General features: G+C 39.9%; 1 protein-coding gene across 6 annotated transcripts in view; it reads left to right on the top strand.

The window, feature by feature from the left end:
• Positions 1-17330, top strand: part of LOC109920956 (zinc finger protein 280D-like) — a 108484-nt gene that overhangs the window by 36903 nt on the left and 54251 nt on the right. For all 6 annotated transcript variants that reach the window (XM_048615782.1, XM_048615785.1, XM_048615784.1 and 3 more), the window contains exons 6-8: positions 9906-10085; positions 15751-15851; positions 16126-16346. In XM_048615782.1, coding sequence (XP_048471739.1) covers positions 9906-10085; positions 15751-15851; positions 16126-16346 — 502 coding nt within the window. The remainder of the gene's footprint in view (positions 1-9905; positions 10086-15750; positions 15852-16125; positions 16347-17330) is intronic.

Below are 17330 nucleotides of genomic sequence, written 5' to 3'. Positions count from 1 at the left end.
ATAATTTCCTGTAGCCTTTTTTTTTCTTTTTGAGCAGATGTGTTGATCATACCTGATGCTCAGTAATACACTATTGACAACTAATTGGGGCAAAATTGCTTTTGTTGTAACCACCATTTTTGTTTTTTTCTATTAATAATACTATTATTGCATTTAACTTCAGTGGTAAAATATTCTATTTCTTTTAACTCCAAATTTGTTTTATAATAATATGTTTATGTGACAGATATCAATAGTATTGTCATTTATTGTCCTCGTTCTTGGCATGCTCTCAGCCTTGCTTTTTCCAGAAAAATTGTTATCTGGAATGAGGTGAAGCAATTTTTTTTTTGAAAAGGAAGTAGACTGGTGCTAAAAACAATAATTGCTTACCTTAATTAATTCCTGCTAATGATTGGATAGGATAATCACTGGAAAGTCATTTATTATTGAGAACTAATTTTTCTCTACGTCATAAATGTTTTTGCACTGACCAGCATAATGATACACAAGGAAAATATTGATCTTCAGACTGAAGAATTCCAACTAGATATTTGTTTGTTAATGAAGTATACGGGTGGAGGAAATTGTCCTCTTTAATGTCCAAATACAACATGACTTATTACTTGCATATTTGCATATCATTATAAAACCAGAATGTTTATGAAACAATGGATCTTGCTTTTTACAACAATGAAAGTTGTTATTTTTAGTTGTTATCTTCATACGAGGCAAGTTTTGCCAAAGTGGCGTTGGAGCAGAAGTCAGGAATTTTGGGACCTCTAAGTCTGAGGCAGCAGTGGCTGTTGTGGAACTATGACCAAATTATGAACAGTTTTAATAATTCTTGACCCCCCCCCCCAAAAAAAAATTAGCTTTTTAGTTCTCACTGCGTTTTCTCCTCCAATTTTAAAGGCCAGAAATGGGGTCACACGGGAAATGTTTGGGAATTACTGCACTGAAACTTTTCAGATAGCTAAACAAGTCAGTACTAGTTTTCAATTTTGGCTAAGGTACTCACACTATGCAAATAATTGGAGTTATGCTTAAATTGACACCAGGACATCTTGTATTTTTTAACAAAAACAAATTGCTGGTAAAGCTGAGCAGGTTTAGCAGCATCTGTGGAGAGAAATCAGAGTTAACGTTTGGGTCGAGTGAGCCTTCCTCAGGACTTGGAACGGCTGAGCTTTCCCAGCAATTTCTGTGTTTGTTTCTGATTTATAGCATCTGCAGTTTTTTTTTTCGGTTTTACTTGTATTTTTTTAAACCCCATCTTAAACCAGTAAATCTACAATTAATATTTTCAAAGTATCTTTATGCGACATTTTCTGATGATCGGTAGTTGTGGAGATGATGTTTCTAGTTGTGGAAGTAACCAAAAGTAGGGGCCTTAGATACCATACAGGCACTACTTTGGGAGGGTACCTCTACCCTAAAATTTGCTGGAACATGGAATTTGAAACCACAGGGAATAATTTGGGGCCTATAGTGTAGATGTGTTTTAAGGAAAGCTAAATAAATGCATGAGGGAGAAAGGAGTGGAAAATTTGTGCATTTATCAGTTAGATGAAATTGAGTGGAAGGAGGTTTGTAAAGAGCATTAAGACCATAAGACGTAGGAGCAGAAATTAGCCCATTCAGCCAATCGAGTCTGCTCCACCATTCAGTCGTGACTGATAAGTTTCTCAACTCCATTCTCCTGCTTTCTCCCCGTAACCCTTGAACACCCTTGATTAAAGGATGAACCATTTGGGCTGACTAAATGGTGTTATGCTACACATCCATGTAATAGATAAGGTTATCACAAGGTGCACCTTCTGTGGCATTGAATTACATATGTTACACATTTCATTTTTATTTTCTCAATGCTGCAGTATGCTTGTAATACACGAAACCTGGTTATAATAGGATTTCATACATTTACTGTGGCAACACTGTTAAAAATCCAGAGTTTTCATTTAGAATGAGCTGGGCACCATTGGCCCATTGAAAGCTCATTCCTTCAAAGTTACTTTCCCTCTGGAATGCAGCAACCGTATCTTGAACAACCCCAATGTTCAGTTCCTGTTTCTCTGCTTAACCGATTTAATTTGTATGCTTTTTACTTTGACTTTTGAAATGTTATTTTAGTTTCCTGTTTTAACTTTACACTTCACTGTGATTCCCTTTGTTTTGTAGTTGTACTTTGTCACTTTACTGGAATCTGCTTTCTATTATCTATGTTACTTTATATTAATTAATAGTACTTCATTGAGTTGGCTGAATTGAAAAGCTGCATGACTGCTCATAACAGTGAAGATCTCCGGAAAGTTACCCTCAGCCTTCTGGATTACTGTATTTACCAAAATGAATGATACAACCATAACCAACACTTTCCATGACCTATTTTGAGTTGGTTGGAAATCTCCAACACGTAGTGGTCAATTGATCAGTCGGTTGCAGAGTCTCTGACAGTTGGTCTCCTCTCCTGTCTCCATTCCCTCACTGTACACATCTAACAGTTCATGTCACCATGTGTACATTGATCATCCTGCAGTTGAGTGACTTTTGCACGCGGAAGCCACACAGCTAGAGAAAAGCTCTTTCTTTTGCCAGCTTTTGATCTAGATGGACTATCAATGTAAGGTAAAGTAGGTTTTGTGGTGGTAATGCAAACAAATGAATGAAAAATATATTAGGAACTATGTGTGAAGCCAAGACAAGAGTCAGAGTTATACAGCACGGAAAAGGACATTTCGGTCCAACTAGTCCATGTGGACCATAATCCCAAACTAAACCAGTCCCACTTGCCTGTGCTTGGCCTATATCCCTCCAAATGTTTCTTATTCATGTACTTGTCTAAATGTCTTTTAAATGTTATAACTATACCTGCATCCACCACTGTCCATGGAAGTTCATTCCACATATTGAACCACTCTCTGTGTAGAAGAATAGCCCCTCATGTCTTTTTTATTTATTTCTCACCTCACCTTAAAAGTATGCTCCCTAGTCTTGAAAACGACACCTGCCACTCTTATCTGTACCCCTCATGATTTTATAAGTCTCAATAAGGACACACCTCCACCCTCTATGCTCTAGTGAAAGAAGTCTCAGCCTATCCAGCCTTTCCCTGTAACCTCAAACCCTCCATTCCTGGCACCATCCCAGAAAATCTCCTCTGAACTCTTTTCAGCTTAATAATATCCCTCTTTTAACAGGGTATTCAGAATTGGACACAGTACTCCAGAAGAGGCTTCACCAAATGTCCTGTACAACTGCAACATAATGTCCCAACTCCTGTACTCAAAAGGTCTGAACAATGAAGGCAAGAGTGCTGAATGCCGCCTTAACCACCCTGTCTGTTTGTGACACAAGTTTTAATGAATTATGAACTGGACCCCTAGGTTTCTCTGTTCTACAACACAATGCAAGGGCGTACTTTTAATTGTATAAGTCCTGCCCATGTTTGTTTTACCAATCCCTCGCATTTAAACAAATTAAACATCATTTGCCACTCTTCAGTCCATTGACCCAATTTATCAAGGTCTCCTTGTAATCTTAGATAACCTTCACTGCCCACTAGACCACCAATTTTAGGAACCATGCCTTCTATATTCTCAAAATGTTGAAGTCATAGGAACACGAGGCTATTCACCTCTTCATGTCTTTGTGGATTCTCTGCAACTGCAGCTCAGCTAATCCACTTCTCTGCCCACTCTCTGTAGATCTGCAGTTTTTCTTTCCTTCAACTGTTTATCCAATAGGTCTGTGTAGGATGAAGTAAAATTATGGTAAATGCTGCCCTACATTCAATATTTGAGCAATGCAAGCTGACCGAAGAGCAGGGGAGAAAAAAATTGCAGCCACAGAACTGATCTCCCATGTTTGCACACTTGAAAGCAGGCAACAATTTGCTGGCACAGATCCAGATGCCTCCTGAGCTCAATCAGAGTGATGTAATGAACTACAGGGTTGAGCAATGATGATGAGTGTTGAAACTGGACCATCTTAAAGAGAAACCAGAAATATAAAACTTCTATGTGGAGTGAGAAAATGAATTTATGTTCTGAAAAGTTGAGAGCATTTGCCGTTTTTATCACCAAAGTTTGTAAATAAACAAAAGGGAATTTGGAAGGACACCACACAGCAATACTCAGTAAATTCAAAGATAGTCTTCCCTGAGTAGCATGCTTTGAGCAAAGGAAGTTGACGAACTGAAGGCTGTTTTGAAAGTTCAATACTTCTCAGCCAGCAGCAAAAGGGAAGGCCTGCTTGAAAGCATCATTTTGCCTTTTCCATCTTGTGATAAACATGAGAAATTCATTCACAGATGGCAAAGTAATTAAAGAAGCAATTACAGTGGCTTGCTGATTCTTTTTTTTCCAAAAGAGTTTAAGAACAAAGAAATAATAACGGCAATCCAGAGCATGTCACTTGGTGCTTTCACAAGAGCAAGAAGAGTGGAATCTTTCTCCAAAGACATCTTGCAACAACTACAGCAGGACTTGAAGGTCTGTGAATACTTCTCCCTGTGTGGTTAGATGATTTGATCAACATGACCATCACAGCCCAGCTGATTGCTTTTGTGCACATTGCTTTTAAGGATATAACTAAAGAGGGCCTTCTCTCCCATGAAAGAGAGATCAAAAGGTGATGATATCTACCTGTTACTTGAGAATAACATTCCAATCAAGAAACTTGTTTCTATCACAAGTGGTGGTGTACCACGCATGCTTGGCTCAACTGCAGGCTTTATTGCATTTTGCAGAAATGATCCTAATTTTTCCTTCTTCTGTTGATACTGTGTAATTCACCAGCATACGTTAGCAAGTAAAGTTATGTTCTTGTCTCATGTAATGAAAGTTATTAAAATTGTAAACTCAGTTTGAACAAGAGCCCTCCAGCGTTGCATGTTTAAATCCTTACTCAACGAACACGATGCAGCCTACCTTGTACTAATCCTCCATGCTGATGTGAGGTGTTGGTAAGTCAAAGGAAAATCCTGCAAAAATTTTTAGATCTAATCCCTGAAATTGTCACTTTTCTTTAATCCAGGAATGAAGTGTGTGATGAACTGTTAGACAACTTGTGGTTGCTTGAGTTCAAAGCCCTTCTGGATGATGTTAAAACTGAATGAGCTGAACTGTGAGCTGAAGGGATAGGACAGAGACTAAACACACATACTGAGCTGGGAATGCATTCAAATTGAAATCAAGCCTGTGTACCTCCTAATTAAAATATAAAATGCTATAACACTTCAAGTCTGAAGATGCGAGAAAAAAAAAAGAGAAGGATTTAAAAGAAGTTCCACACAGAAAACCTTTCTGCATGCCTGAGGAATTTAGCTGAGGAATTCAGCAAGCAATTTCTAGAATTTTATGTGATGAAACAAATCAGGTTTGTCTCAAATCTACTTATTCAAGTAGACATTATAGGTTGACTACCAAATTCCATTTGGTGTTTGGTTTACAAAACAGCAGCGTTGTTATAGAGATAATCACAATACAAAAGTACATTGAACTGAAAGTCCAAAGGGCAGCTGTTTTTGGGGACTTGAACAGAGGAAAAATATCTATTTCTTCAATCCTGTGCTCTAAAGCTCCAAAGTAATGTTGTGAGACAACATTCTCCCAAATGAAGCTAATCAAGTCCATGTATTGCACTGTGTAAAGAGTAGTAGTCTCAAACTACAGCGCAAGCTTCAAGGCATTGGCAGATAATGTGCAGTCATAGACATCACACTGTCACAAAATGAATAATTATATATGCCTAATTCAGATTTATGTAGCACTGAAAATAACCTCTCTATTCTGTAACTTCTTGCAGGTAGTTCCTGGATTGTACTTAGATTCAAAATGTGATCTAGTGCTTAAGAAGATACCACTACTATAAAGCATAAACTTCCAAGTATTTTTCATTGATTATATAGGATTATATAGGATCAGTGTGTACCTTTTCCAGGGGTGTACATTTAACTTATACCCAAAGTGACCCAAACTTAACAGGTTATTCTAAGTATGATTCAGTTAGTGCATTGGAAAGCCTCACCGTTATATCTTGTGGTCTTGCATCCCATGGTTCTGGTGAAATTGATTGGTTATTTCCATTTCTGCATGCAGTGCACGGTTATGGAGTCTCATTAAGGGATCAGAATCTATTTCCATGCATTGCACACTTGAGATTTCTATTTCTTCAATCTTTGTGTAATTATTTTTAATTATTGGTTTCAACTCTAACTATTCTTCTTCTGCCAAGTTGCAAAATCAAACCACATGAGTTTGCAAATTTCAAATTTGTTGACAGTTTCTAGTCTAATGTCTTGATACTGACTCTCTACTAAATTATTTTGAAAGGAAATACTTTTTTTTTCTCAGTGTGAACGCTTGGAGCTCAATCTATCATGTTGAGAAATATATTCTTTGCCTAGTTTTCAAAACTCTCAGCCATGTGCATTTTGCATGGAGGAGATCTAGGTGTGCTGGGACACCAGGGAATTGAAGGGAGGAGACAAACAAGACATGATTTGAAAGAAATCTGTTAGCCGTTTCTGAAGGCAGGGATGGAAGTGGCAAGATAAAACAAAAGAAACTGAAGAGTGATTTGGATTGCGGTGACTGAAACACTGGCATCTGAATGACGGTAAGAGGAACAGAATTTCATTATCCAAAGAACAGAATGTAAAGTTGGGAAGTTGATGACAATGCCACAGAAGAATTAGAATTCGTAAAAGGAGAATGCTAAAACCAATTTCCTGGACTGAAGGTCACCAGAGGGTGAACAATTTGCAAATTTTGTGCAGGGCAGAAACTGGAGCACAATCAAATTGATCCAAATGTGGATCAGTCAAAAGTGTGAGTGGTGAAGACAAGGAGGCTCCTGACGTCATTTGTGAAATTGATTCTCTAATTGATAAAGACACATTTCAAGGTTTAATCTTTTGTCAGTTCTGCTTGTGTTCCTCTCCAGTCAAGCAGAGAGGAAGTTCATTTCATGTTGAAAATTGAGCAAGAATATGGTGCGTGCAGTTTCCTGTGTGCAGCATGATCTCTAAATAACATTGGAGAAACCTAATGTTCAAAGTCACTGAATTGAAAACTCAAATTTTAAGTTCTTGTTAATAGCATTGTAACACAAAGATATTCCACATAAGTTTTGTGGATTTTGTTCTTTCTGTTTCTGACCTAAGTTGGAGGAGTGGACAAGTAGGTGGCTGATCAGTTTCAATGCAGAGAAGTATGAAGTGATGCACTTTGGTGATGGAAAGAACTTTTGAAAGACCATATAAAGTAGGGGGCACAATTCTAAAGTGGGTGTAGGAACAAAAAGACCTGCATGTACATGAGCAGAGATGATTTGAAGGTGGCAGGACAGGTGGAGAGTGCATTTAATAAAGCATACAGCCATCTTGGCTTTATTATTAGGGCAGAGAGTACAAGAGTAGGGAGGTGATGTTGAACTTACATAAGACACTTGTTAGACCTCACCTGGAGTATCATGTGCCATTGTGGGCGCTACTTGCGGGGAAAGATGTGAACAGAGTACAGAAGCAATTTACAAGAATAGTTCCAGAAATTAGAAACTTTTAGTTCTGGGAATAGATTGAAAAAGACTGTTCCTAGAAAGAGAAGGCAATTGAAAGGAGATTTGATGGAGTTTTTCAAAATTATGAGCACGTTGGATAGAGTTGATGGGCAGAAACTATTTCTGCTCTTTTAAGGAAAAAAGAACAAGAGGGGATAGATTTTAAGTCAATTTTATAGATTTTACGTCCAACTGAAGCAAGGGCAATGTGAGAAGAAACTTTTTTTCACATATAAGAGTCAGGATATGGAATGCACTGCATGGAAATGTGGTGGAGGCACATTCAGTTTAGGCATTCAACGGTGCATTGGATGATTACTTGGATAGAAATGGTGCAACGATGTGGGAGAAAGGCAGGAGATTGGGTATGATGGGCCAAATGGCCTGTCTATGTCATAATTCTGTTTGAAGTCTTGGTGAACTATTGTTAAATAAATAACATTCTCGCTGCTATTATCACTGCCGAAAGATTGAAAAGCAGCAGAATTGCAAACAAAAGATGTGGATCAAGTTTTAAAGAGAAGTGTTATTTGCCAAGAATAAGTAAATTAATGTATGCAGTAGCTTATTTTCCTAAAGTGAGCTGGAACAACAAACCCAATGGTTTTGCAACAATAAATGAATGCAAGACTTGCCATGATGATGCATACTTCCTAAGAAGGACACTTGTGAAATTAGGTCTGTTTTCAGCAAAGTCATGAAGGAAGGCAACGAGTCCTCATTGGTTCCACCTGTGAAGATGGCAGGAACCATTTCTTGCAGACTGGTGCAATTGCCTGGCAATAAAAATGTAGATCTGTATTTGCAAGATCCTCATTATAGTGCAGCCCTGCACCTGACCCTATCTCTCGGAAAGGCATAGACAGCTACACTGTCATTTAAGGTTTTAACTCTTAATTACTCTGCTGAAGAAGTCACTCGACCCTAAACATTAACTCTAATTTCTGTCCACAGATGCTGCCAGACTTTGAGATTTTCTAACACTTTCTGCTTTTGTCCTCCCTAGGTTTCTATTTTAAAATATTAATAAAACCTTCAGTGCATTTACTGGGCCTGGCTTCCTATTTTTGTCTATTCTTTTATTTCTGTGTTCACATCCAAAGTCGAGGACCTAACCAACATGCTTGACAGTCAGGGCGTGGACCTGTCTAACAAATTTTTTGTGGGTATTTATTGAAAATTAACAGGCTAACGTGTAATGTTTTTGAAATGTTTTTCTGTGGAATTTACGTTTTGAGGCAATCATCTCTATGCCATTTTTTCTTTAAACTGATGTGGAAAATTTGCTTTCAAACTTAAGTATCTTATTTTCCCGAATCTTTTCTGTGAAAGGGTAGTTCAGAAATTCCTTCAGACTGCCCTAGTTGCCATCTTATGATTAAGCAGTTATGAATGATTAGGCTGAGAACATCTGATGTTATGATTATTAGCTTCTTATGAGTGTGACCATCTTCCTGTGTATCAGGTGTGTTTCCTGCCACTGGCTGGTTTCCTTCTCAACCCCTGGTCTCCGTTTTGTTTCTTGCACTCTCTTCTGATCATGTTTTGCTCTGTTTCTGGATCAAAGCTGTAATGAAGTTTGGCATTGTGGCTTTCCAAATCAAAGCTTTGTGTTCACAAACAAATTATTGTTGACTAGGTGCCGTTATCTGACATTATTGATCATATTATTTTGCAGATGATTAGGATCAGGTTGCTATCATGACACCTTGTTTAGATTCACTGCATCCTTTTCTTGTTGCTCAAAGCATATTTGTGCCATGTCCATTTTCATCAAAGAAATGCCAGTATAACAGCTTGAGTAGGGAGGCCCTTTATCTGAAAAATTGCTGGTGATGAGAGTGGAGGCATTTATGTTAGTTAAATTGGACTTTACTGTAGTTGGCAAGCAATCCAAAATGTCAGGTGTAAATCAGCAATTGGAGGTAGCTCCTGTCAGTTTAACCACTCTCAGCAGATCAGTTATTTTAAGTTGATGTTCTCCATTTGGGAGACCAAGCGTGAAATATTTTCATATATCTTGCATGTAAATATTTCAGTTTGGCAAGAAATTATTTAAGCATTTTAATTCTCTAAGTACTTAAGGAAATATCTGGTGATTTCTTTTCTTCTCCTCTTCATGCCTGCAAAATCCAACAAATAATTTTAAAACACAATATCTGAACTGCTAAATAATAAAACTTATTAAATCTAAATGAGGAGTCTACTGGAACCTTTTAGTCAGGTTATTACCTGCACCTCATTAATGGTATTAAAATAGGATGGTGATGTTAAGGAATGTTTTTCATTCGACTCCATGAATTTGACACTTGAGTATATTTTTTAACTGCTACAATGAACCAAATTTATTTTCTTCATTTCAGCAAATGCAGCCCAGAGCACGAATGTCAGTAACAAGCGTCCAGCAATCTGTGAGACAAACAATATTACTTCAAAGAAATCAAAATGCATTGAAGCTGGATCTGGGAGCAGTCCGTCAATCTTGTCACCATCTTCAACCACTTGTTCTGTAGTGGTGTCCTCATTTAACAGTGCGTCAAAAGGTACTATTTTCATTAAATTGAGCAATTAACATTGAAACAAAACTTTGTGCAAAGCATTTGTTGGAAATTGTAGACTGTATGGATACTAATGATCATTCATCTTTGAACTTGAGAGACACTTCTTTCAGTTATATGACTAACATAATTTCACATTAATGAATTCAGCCTTTGCTTAAAAAGCCAAACTTTCAGTGCAGTACTAAGCCAGTGATGTTTTCCGCAAAAGCTATAATTGCCCTGGAACTTCAGATTGAGGCCATCTTGTACATTTACATAAAAAGCTATGAGAGAAAAGTTAAGATTTTGGCAAGAACAGAAGTAAACAAATAATGAAAGATACTTCAGTTATCTTGAGTAAATATTAAAAATTCACTGAGGGGATGAAAAACAATGTTATAAACAAAGAACAGCTGTGCAAAACAACCAAAGAACTGTGGATGCTGGATATCGAAAACACTAATGGAAATTGCTGGAAAAACTCAGTAGGTCTGGCAGCATCTGTGGAGAGAAAGCAGAGTTCATGTTCCAGGTCCATTGACCCTTCTTCAAAACTGATTGTAGTTCGGAAAATGTTGGTATCTGTGCTGAAGAGCTGAAGGGGAGGAGTAAACAATAGGTTAAGATGGACCCCAGGGAGTGAGGAAGAGAACAAGAATCGGGAGACAAATGAATGGTTAAAGGTCAGCCTTTGGGAGAATCAACAGCTGCTGCTGACCATTGCTAGCTGAAATTGGTTGGTTGTGGTAGCAGCCCATATGATGATGAGGCCAGGCGTAATGTTTGGAGTAAGGACTGAGAAGTACTCAGGCTGTACAGTGTTTGGACTCGATACTAAGTCGAGAAGGCTGCAGGGTCTCTGAGTGGAAAATGAGATGCTGATCTTCCAGCTTGCGCTGAACTTCGTTGGAGTGCTGCAGCAAGCCTGAGATTGATTGTGGCCAAGGAACGTGGTGCGTTGAAGTGGTAAGCAACAGGAAGCTTAGGGTCATTTTTGTGGACCGACGTAGGTGTTCCTTAAAGCGGTTGTCCAGTCTGTGTTTCATCTCCTCAGTGTAGAGCAGACCAAGTTGTGGGCAACAAATACAGTGGTATACAGTGGTATTCAGTGGGCACCATTTGCAGCTACTGATTTCTTGGTTCCGAGGTATCTTCAATGCTTGACAGAGAGGGAGAACTCGCTGGTTCCAAACAGTTAGAGAGACGGTTGAGGAGCTGGGCACGTTTTGTTCCCGCACCGTTTGCGAGTTTGCAGCTCTCATGTGACCCATGAGCTTGTTCAGGACCGTTGCACTGACCCGAACTTTATATACACGGTCACTGGACCTGACTGTATCAGCCATGCCCCTTAGTCAAATAGGGCTTTTCCAGTGGTTCCTACACCAAACTTTGTCCCTGTGAAGTAAACTGTGTCTCGCTTAGCGGAGTCTGTGTCTGGCATTGGCATGCATTGAGTATAGGAGTTGGGAGGTCATGTTGTGGCTGTACAGGACATTTGTTGGGCCAGTTTTGGAATGCTGCGTTAGTTCTGGTCTCCCTGCTGAAGGAAGAATGCTGTGAAAGTTGAAAGGGTTTGGAAAAGATTTACAAGGATGTTGCCAGGGTTGGAGAGTTTGAGCTATAGGGAGAGGCTGAATAGGCTGGGGCTATTTATCCTGGAGCACTGGAGGCTGAGGGGTAACTTTATAAAATCATGAGGGGCATGGATAGATGAATAACCAAGACCTTTTCCCCCAGGGTAGGGGAGTGCAAACCTACAGGGTATAGATTTAAGGTGAGAGAGGAAAGGGACCAAAGGGGCAACTTTTTCATGCAAAGGGTGCAGTGTGTACAGAATCAGCTGTCAGAAGAAGTGGTGGAGGTGGGTACAATAACAACATTTAAAAGGCATCTAGATGGGTAAATGAATAGGAAGGGTTTGGAGGGATATGGGCCAAATGCTGGCAAATGGGACTAGGTTAATTTAGGATATCTGGTCGGCATGGATGAGTTGGACTGAAGGGTCTGTTTGCATGATGTATAGCTCTATGATACCATTTCTCCCCTCTTCTCCCATTAGTAACTCTGCTGGAGCTATCCCTGTAGTTGCATGAAGGATGGTCCGATAAGTAATAGGAACTGGTACAAAATGGTGTCTAGCAAAGCTGTAGGCTGAGCCTGTGAAAGGATGTGCATGGTCGATGTATAACCAAGACCAGGGTTTAGCTGACCATTCCCACGAATGTGAGGGAGCTGATGGCAGTGATTTTTATCCTTGTTGGCACTCTCGGCCCTGCCCCACCAATGTGGCTGTGTCAGCAGCAAATCTTGGCCACCATACGTAACTTCTCACCAACATTTTCATTTTGGAAACCCCTGGATGACCCTAGTAGAGTTAAGCCAGTATCTGGCGGCGATCTTTGCTAAGGACAGTCACTCTTGCTCCCCATATCAATATGCCATCCTCTGCTGTGATCTGGTCTCCGGGTCCAGAAAAGGGTTTCAACTCTGGTTGTGACAGCCCTTTGGTTTCCCCCATGGCCACTAGCTGTTTGTTTTGCCAGGGCACGATCTTTCTGCGTCCAAATCTGATATTGTCAGCTATGACTGGAAGTGTGTCCAGGAAATTTAAAACTATTATGGACTCTTCTAGTGATGGTACCACTGGTAGTGTATCTGCCAGCAGGACGCAGCACGGTGCATCTGCATTTGCTGTTTCGCCTTCGGGATGGTGTTCCAAGTTGTAATTACATGCATTTAGAATTAGAGCCCACCACAGAATTCGGCCTGAAGCTATGGGTGGCATTGCCTTGTTCTCTTTAAGTAAACCTAGAAGGGGCTTGTGGTCCGTTTTTATTACAAATTTACGTGCATAAAGTTATTGGTGGAATTTCCTGTCTCCACATACGGGGGCACCAATTAGCTAATACTACCCTGATGCCATACAGGGAGGCATAGCATGTCAGTGCCAAATCTTGCTTGGGATCGTAGTGCAGCAGCACCGTAGAGGATGATAACCGTTTCATCACTTCCCTGAAAGCTATGGCTTGGCTGTGTGACCATTTCCAAGGCTAAACCTCTTTTAGAGTTGATGCAAAGGTGTCAGGATGGAGGCCAGGTTATGTACGACCTTTCTATGATAATCCAACAGCCCAAGGAAAGACCTAAGCTCTATGACAGACGTGGGAACTGGGGCACCTTTGATCGCCCTCCCTTTTATTTTCCAATGGGTGTAACCTGGTCTTGTTGGTTCTGTAGCCCAATAAGTGGTGTGTGCCTGGAACATATATTTTTCTGTTCTAAGGCCTGCTTGAGAGAAAGGTGGAAGGACGATGTCCGAGTTCTACAGGTGCTCCTTATTGGTCTTCCCTGTTGTTAGCCTGGGGTAAACCTTGTAAAATGTTCTCTGTTGTCCACTCAAAAATTGCACTGTCTGATGGTACTTCAAGTGGCATTCTCGTATATTGCTCCAAACCGTTATGGGTATTAATTATAGCATACTTCTGGGATTTCATATATGACCGCAATTGCAAGTATGCATGGCTCACGTCCAGCTTCGTGAAGGACAGTCTCCCTGCCAGCTTTGCATAAAAATCCTCTATGCTAATAACCAAAAAAGTGGCAGGGTCCACAAGCAGTCAGGAGAATTACTCGTTGCTTTTCATCTGCCCATTGTCATTTGCCTGGGGGAAAAAAAAACACAATCTTTCCACAAACTGGGCCCAGTCTTTGATGGCAGAATCGCACAAGTCAAGCTTCGCAAACAATGGTGTGATGCCAGAAATGCTTATCCTAACTCAAAGATGACTGTTGCAAGTGAATTTCTTCAGGAGCATGCTTTTCTGTCGTTGCCAGTAATAACTTCACAAAGGCTAGTATCCGATCACCAAGTCACTGTTTATTTATACATGGAGAGTCCTTGATACTGATCCAGCTCTGAGTGAACAGAACCTCTCACATTCCTGTTTATATCTGTCAGCCAGGGCTCTCTGATATGACCAAATTAACAGCCTCAATATTCTTTGAGGTCCACCTGGCTGGCCTTGTTACAATCGCTACAGTGACTACCGTGCCTTTGCCAAGTCCTTCAAAATTAAATGACAAGAAAATATGAGGGACAACAACAGCTGCTTTATAAATTTAAATGGATTACTGCACTTCTATTGAGAATGGGTGGGGAATGGTGGACAATGGGGAACCTGTGGATGTGGTGTATCTGGATTTCCAGAGGGCATTTGACAAGGTGCCACACCAAAGGCTGCTACATAAGATAAAATTGCACGGTATTACAGGTAATGTATTGGCATGGATAGAGGATTGGTTGACCAGTAGAAAGCAAAGAGTAGGGGTAAATGGGTGTTTTTCTGGTTGGCGGTCAGTGGCTAGTGGTGTGCCTCAGGGATCAGTGTTGGGACCGCAATTGTTTACAATTTACATAGATGATTTGGAGTTGGGGACTAAATGTGGTGTGTCAAAATTTGCAGATGACCCTCAGGTGAGTGGTAGAGCCAAGTGTGCAGAAGATACTGAAAGTCTGCAGAGGGATATAGATCGTCTCGGTGAGTGGGCAGAGGTCTGGCAGATGGAGTACAATGTTAATAAGTGTGGGGTCATCCATTTTGCTAGGAATAACAGCAAAATGGACTATGTTTTAAATGGTAAAAAATTGCAGCACGCTGCTGTGCAGAGGGACTTGGGTGTCCTTGTGCATGAATCGCTAAAAGTAGGATTGCAGGTGCAGCAGGTAATTAAAAAGGCAAATGGAATTATGTCTGCCAGTGCTAGAGGGATGGAGTTTAAAAACAAGGATGCTATGCTGCAGCTATATAGGATCCTAGTGAGGCCACACCTGGAGTACTGTGTGCAGTTTTGGTCTCCTTACTTGAGAACAGATATACTAGCACTGGAGGGGGTGCGGAGGAGATTCACTCGGTTGATTCCAGAGTTGAGAGGGTTGGATTATGAGGAGAGACTGAGTAGACTGGGATTATACTCGTTGGAATTCAGAAGAATGAGGGGAGATCTTACGGAAACATATAAGATTATGAAGGGAATAGATAAGGTGGAGGCAGGGAGGTTGTTTCCGCTAGCAGGTGAAACTAGGACTAGAGGGCATCGTCTCAAAATAAGGGGAAGCAGATGTAGGACTGAGGTCAGGAGGAACTTCTTCACCCAAAGGGTTGTGAATCTGTGGAATTCCCTGCCCAGTGAAGGTGTTGAAGCTACCTCGCTGAATGTTTTTAAGGCAAGGTTAGATAAATTTTTGAACAGTAAAGGAATTAAGGGTTATGGTGAGTGGGCAGGTAAGTGGAGCTGAGTCTCAAAAAGATCAGCCATGATCTTATTAAATGGTGGGACAGGCTTGAGGGGCCAGATGGCCTACTCCTGCTCCTAGTTCTTATGTTCTAATCTCTAGCTGTTTTCTTCCATTGTAATGAATTGCCACCCCTCCAGCAAGGATTCAGACCTGTGTTGGATGACCCAGGTTTTGATTTAGTCAGAGAAATGACAAAGCGAGCCTACTTGGAAAGGTTTCTGCATTTTTTTTTTCTCTTTTCTAACATTTATTACACCAATAAATTGAGAAAGCGTAGTTAATGCAGATTCCACGGAGACCCTTGTAATGAGAATGTAGTTCCACTGATCTGTTGAATTACTTATTTAAAATGAAATGAAATTATGTTTCCAGGACCGCAAAGTAATATTAAAAATGGTGTACCAGTCCCAAGGGCTTGTCCAAAGTGCAACATTCACTTCAATGTCCTGGATTCTTTGCGGCAGCATATGGTTGTAAGTATTTTGATTATTTATTCAGCAAAGAAAGTGGAGTGTGCTGTAGATTGTGCATGTAATTATTTGAGTATTAACTTAAAATTGCAATTTTATAAAGCAGCATTTTCAAATAAGTCATAATTATGGTTGTGTACCTTTTATTAACCAACATTTTTCCCAGTGGCATATGTTTGTTTTAACTTGCGTTATGCACAGCCGTTGTGATCATATTAAAATTATTTATTTTGAAAGCTCAGAAAATAGATAACACAATTTGTTTGTACCTGTTGAGTTCTGTTGTCCAGATCTGGTGTCCAGCTATTGTTCTGTGCAATCATCCGAACAACCGGCAAACAAAGTGTTGGAGATTGATAAAGGGAAACTTATTATGTTGGTCAATGACTTTTACTATGGAAAAGATGATGGCAATGCCCACCTAAATCAACAAGATCAGAAGACCAATACAACTTTCAAATGCTACAGCTGTCTAAAGATCCTTAAGAATAATATAAGGTACTGAAATATATTCCTGCTTAAATTAACAACCCAAATATAACTCTTGCACCATATTTCTAAAGTAGAATGTTATTCAAACTCAAGACTTTATTTAATTGTTTATCATTTTATAATTCCATTAAATCTGTATTTAAATTAAAATAACCAGAAATTTAATAACAGGAGGGGGAAAAAACAACATATTTTAATCACCTTGACCCGAACTCTCTCTGTCCTTGGATGTTGAGCCAGCTGTGCACTACTGCAGTTTGAATTCTCATCTGTGCTAGTCTGAATTGGGTGCCTTACGACTTGTTTGCTTAATTTTCATTTCAGTATTTAGTTAGAAACTTTGGATTTATGAGCCGTGGGAAGTTCACTCCCTGTATTTAATCCTATCTCTCATAGTAATGCAGTTTTGGAATTGAGTGGAGCGATTGTATGTTTGTGTTTTGATGACACAGTAAATCTCCATACTATCAGGTCCTGAAGGTGCAGTTTTCTGAAATGCACTCTGCATTTTATATTGTAGTTGATTAAAAGTGACACAGATTATTAAATGTTTTTTCTATGACCAGATCATTCAGGGATGTCGTAAATTTTTAAGGAACAGTTTCAATCCAAATTAGAATAAACAAATTAAAATCTTGGAAAATTAGTCGGTGCAACAAATTTCTTCTGAGTTGGAGAGAGATAGTAGGAACTGCAAATGCTGGAGAATCCGAGACAACAAGGTGTAGACCTGGATGAACACAGCAGGCCAAGCAGCATCAGAGGAGCAGGAATGCTGACGTTTCGGGCCTAGACCCTTCTTCAGAAATGGGGGAGGGGAAGGGGGTTCTGAAATAAATAGGGAGAAAGGGGGAGGCGGATAAAAAGTGGATAGAGGAGAAGATAGGTGGTGGAGAGGAGACAGACCGGTCAAAGAGGTGGGGATGGAGCCGGTAAAGGTGACTGTAGGTGGGGAGGTAGGGAGGAGATAGGTCAGTCCAGGGAGGACGG

Source organism: Rhincodon typus, chromosome 33 (genome assembly GCF_021869965.1).
Source record: "Rhincodon typus isolate 14 chromosome 33, sRhiTyp1.1, whole genome shotgun sequence".
Lineage (NCBI taxonomy): Eukaryota > Metazoa > Chordata > Chondrichthyes > Orectolobiformes > Rhincodontidae > Rhincodon > Rhincodon typus.
This window is presented reverse-complemented; position numbering and strand designations above follow the sequence as displayed.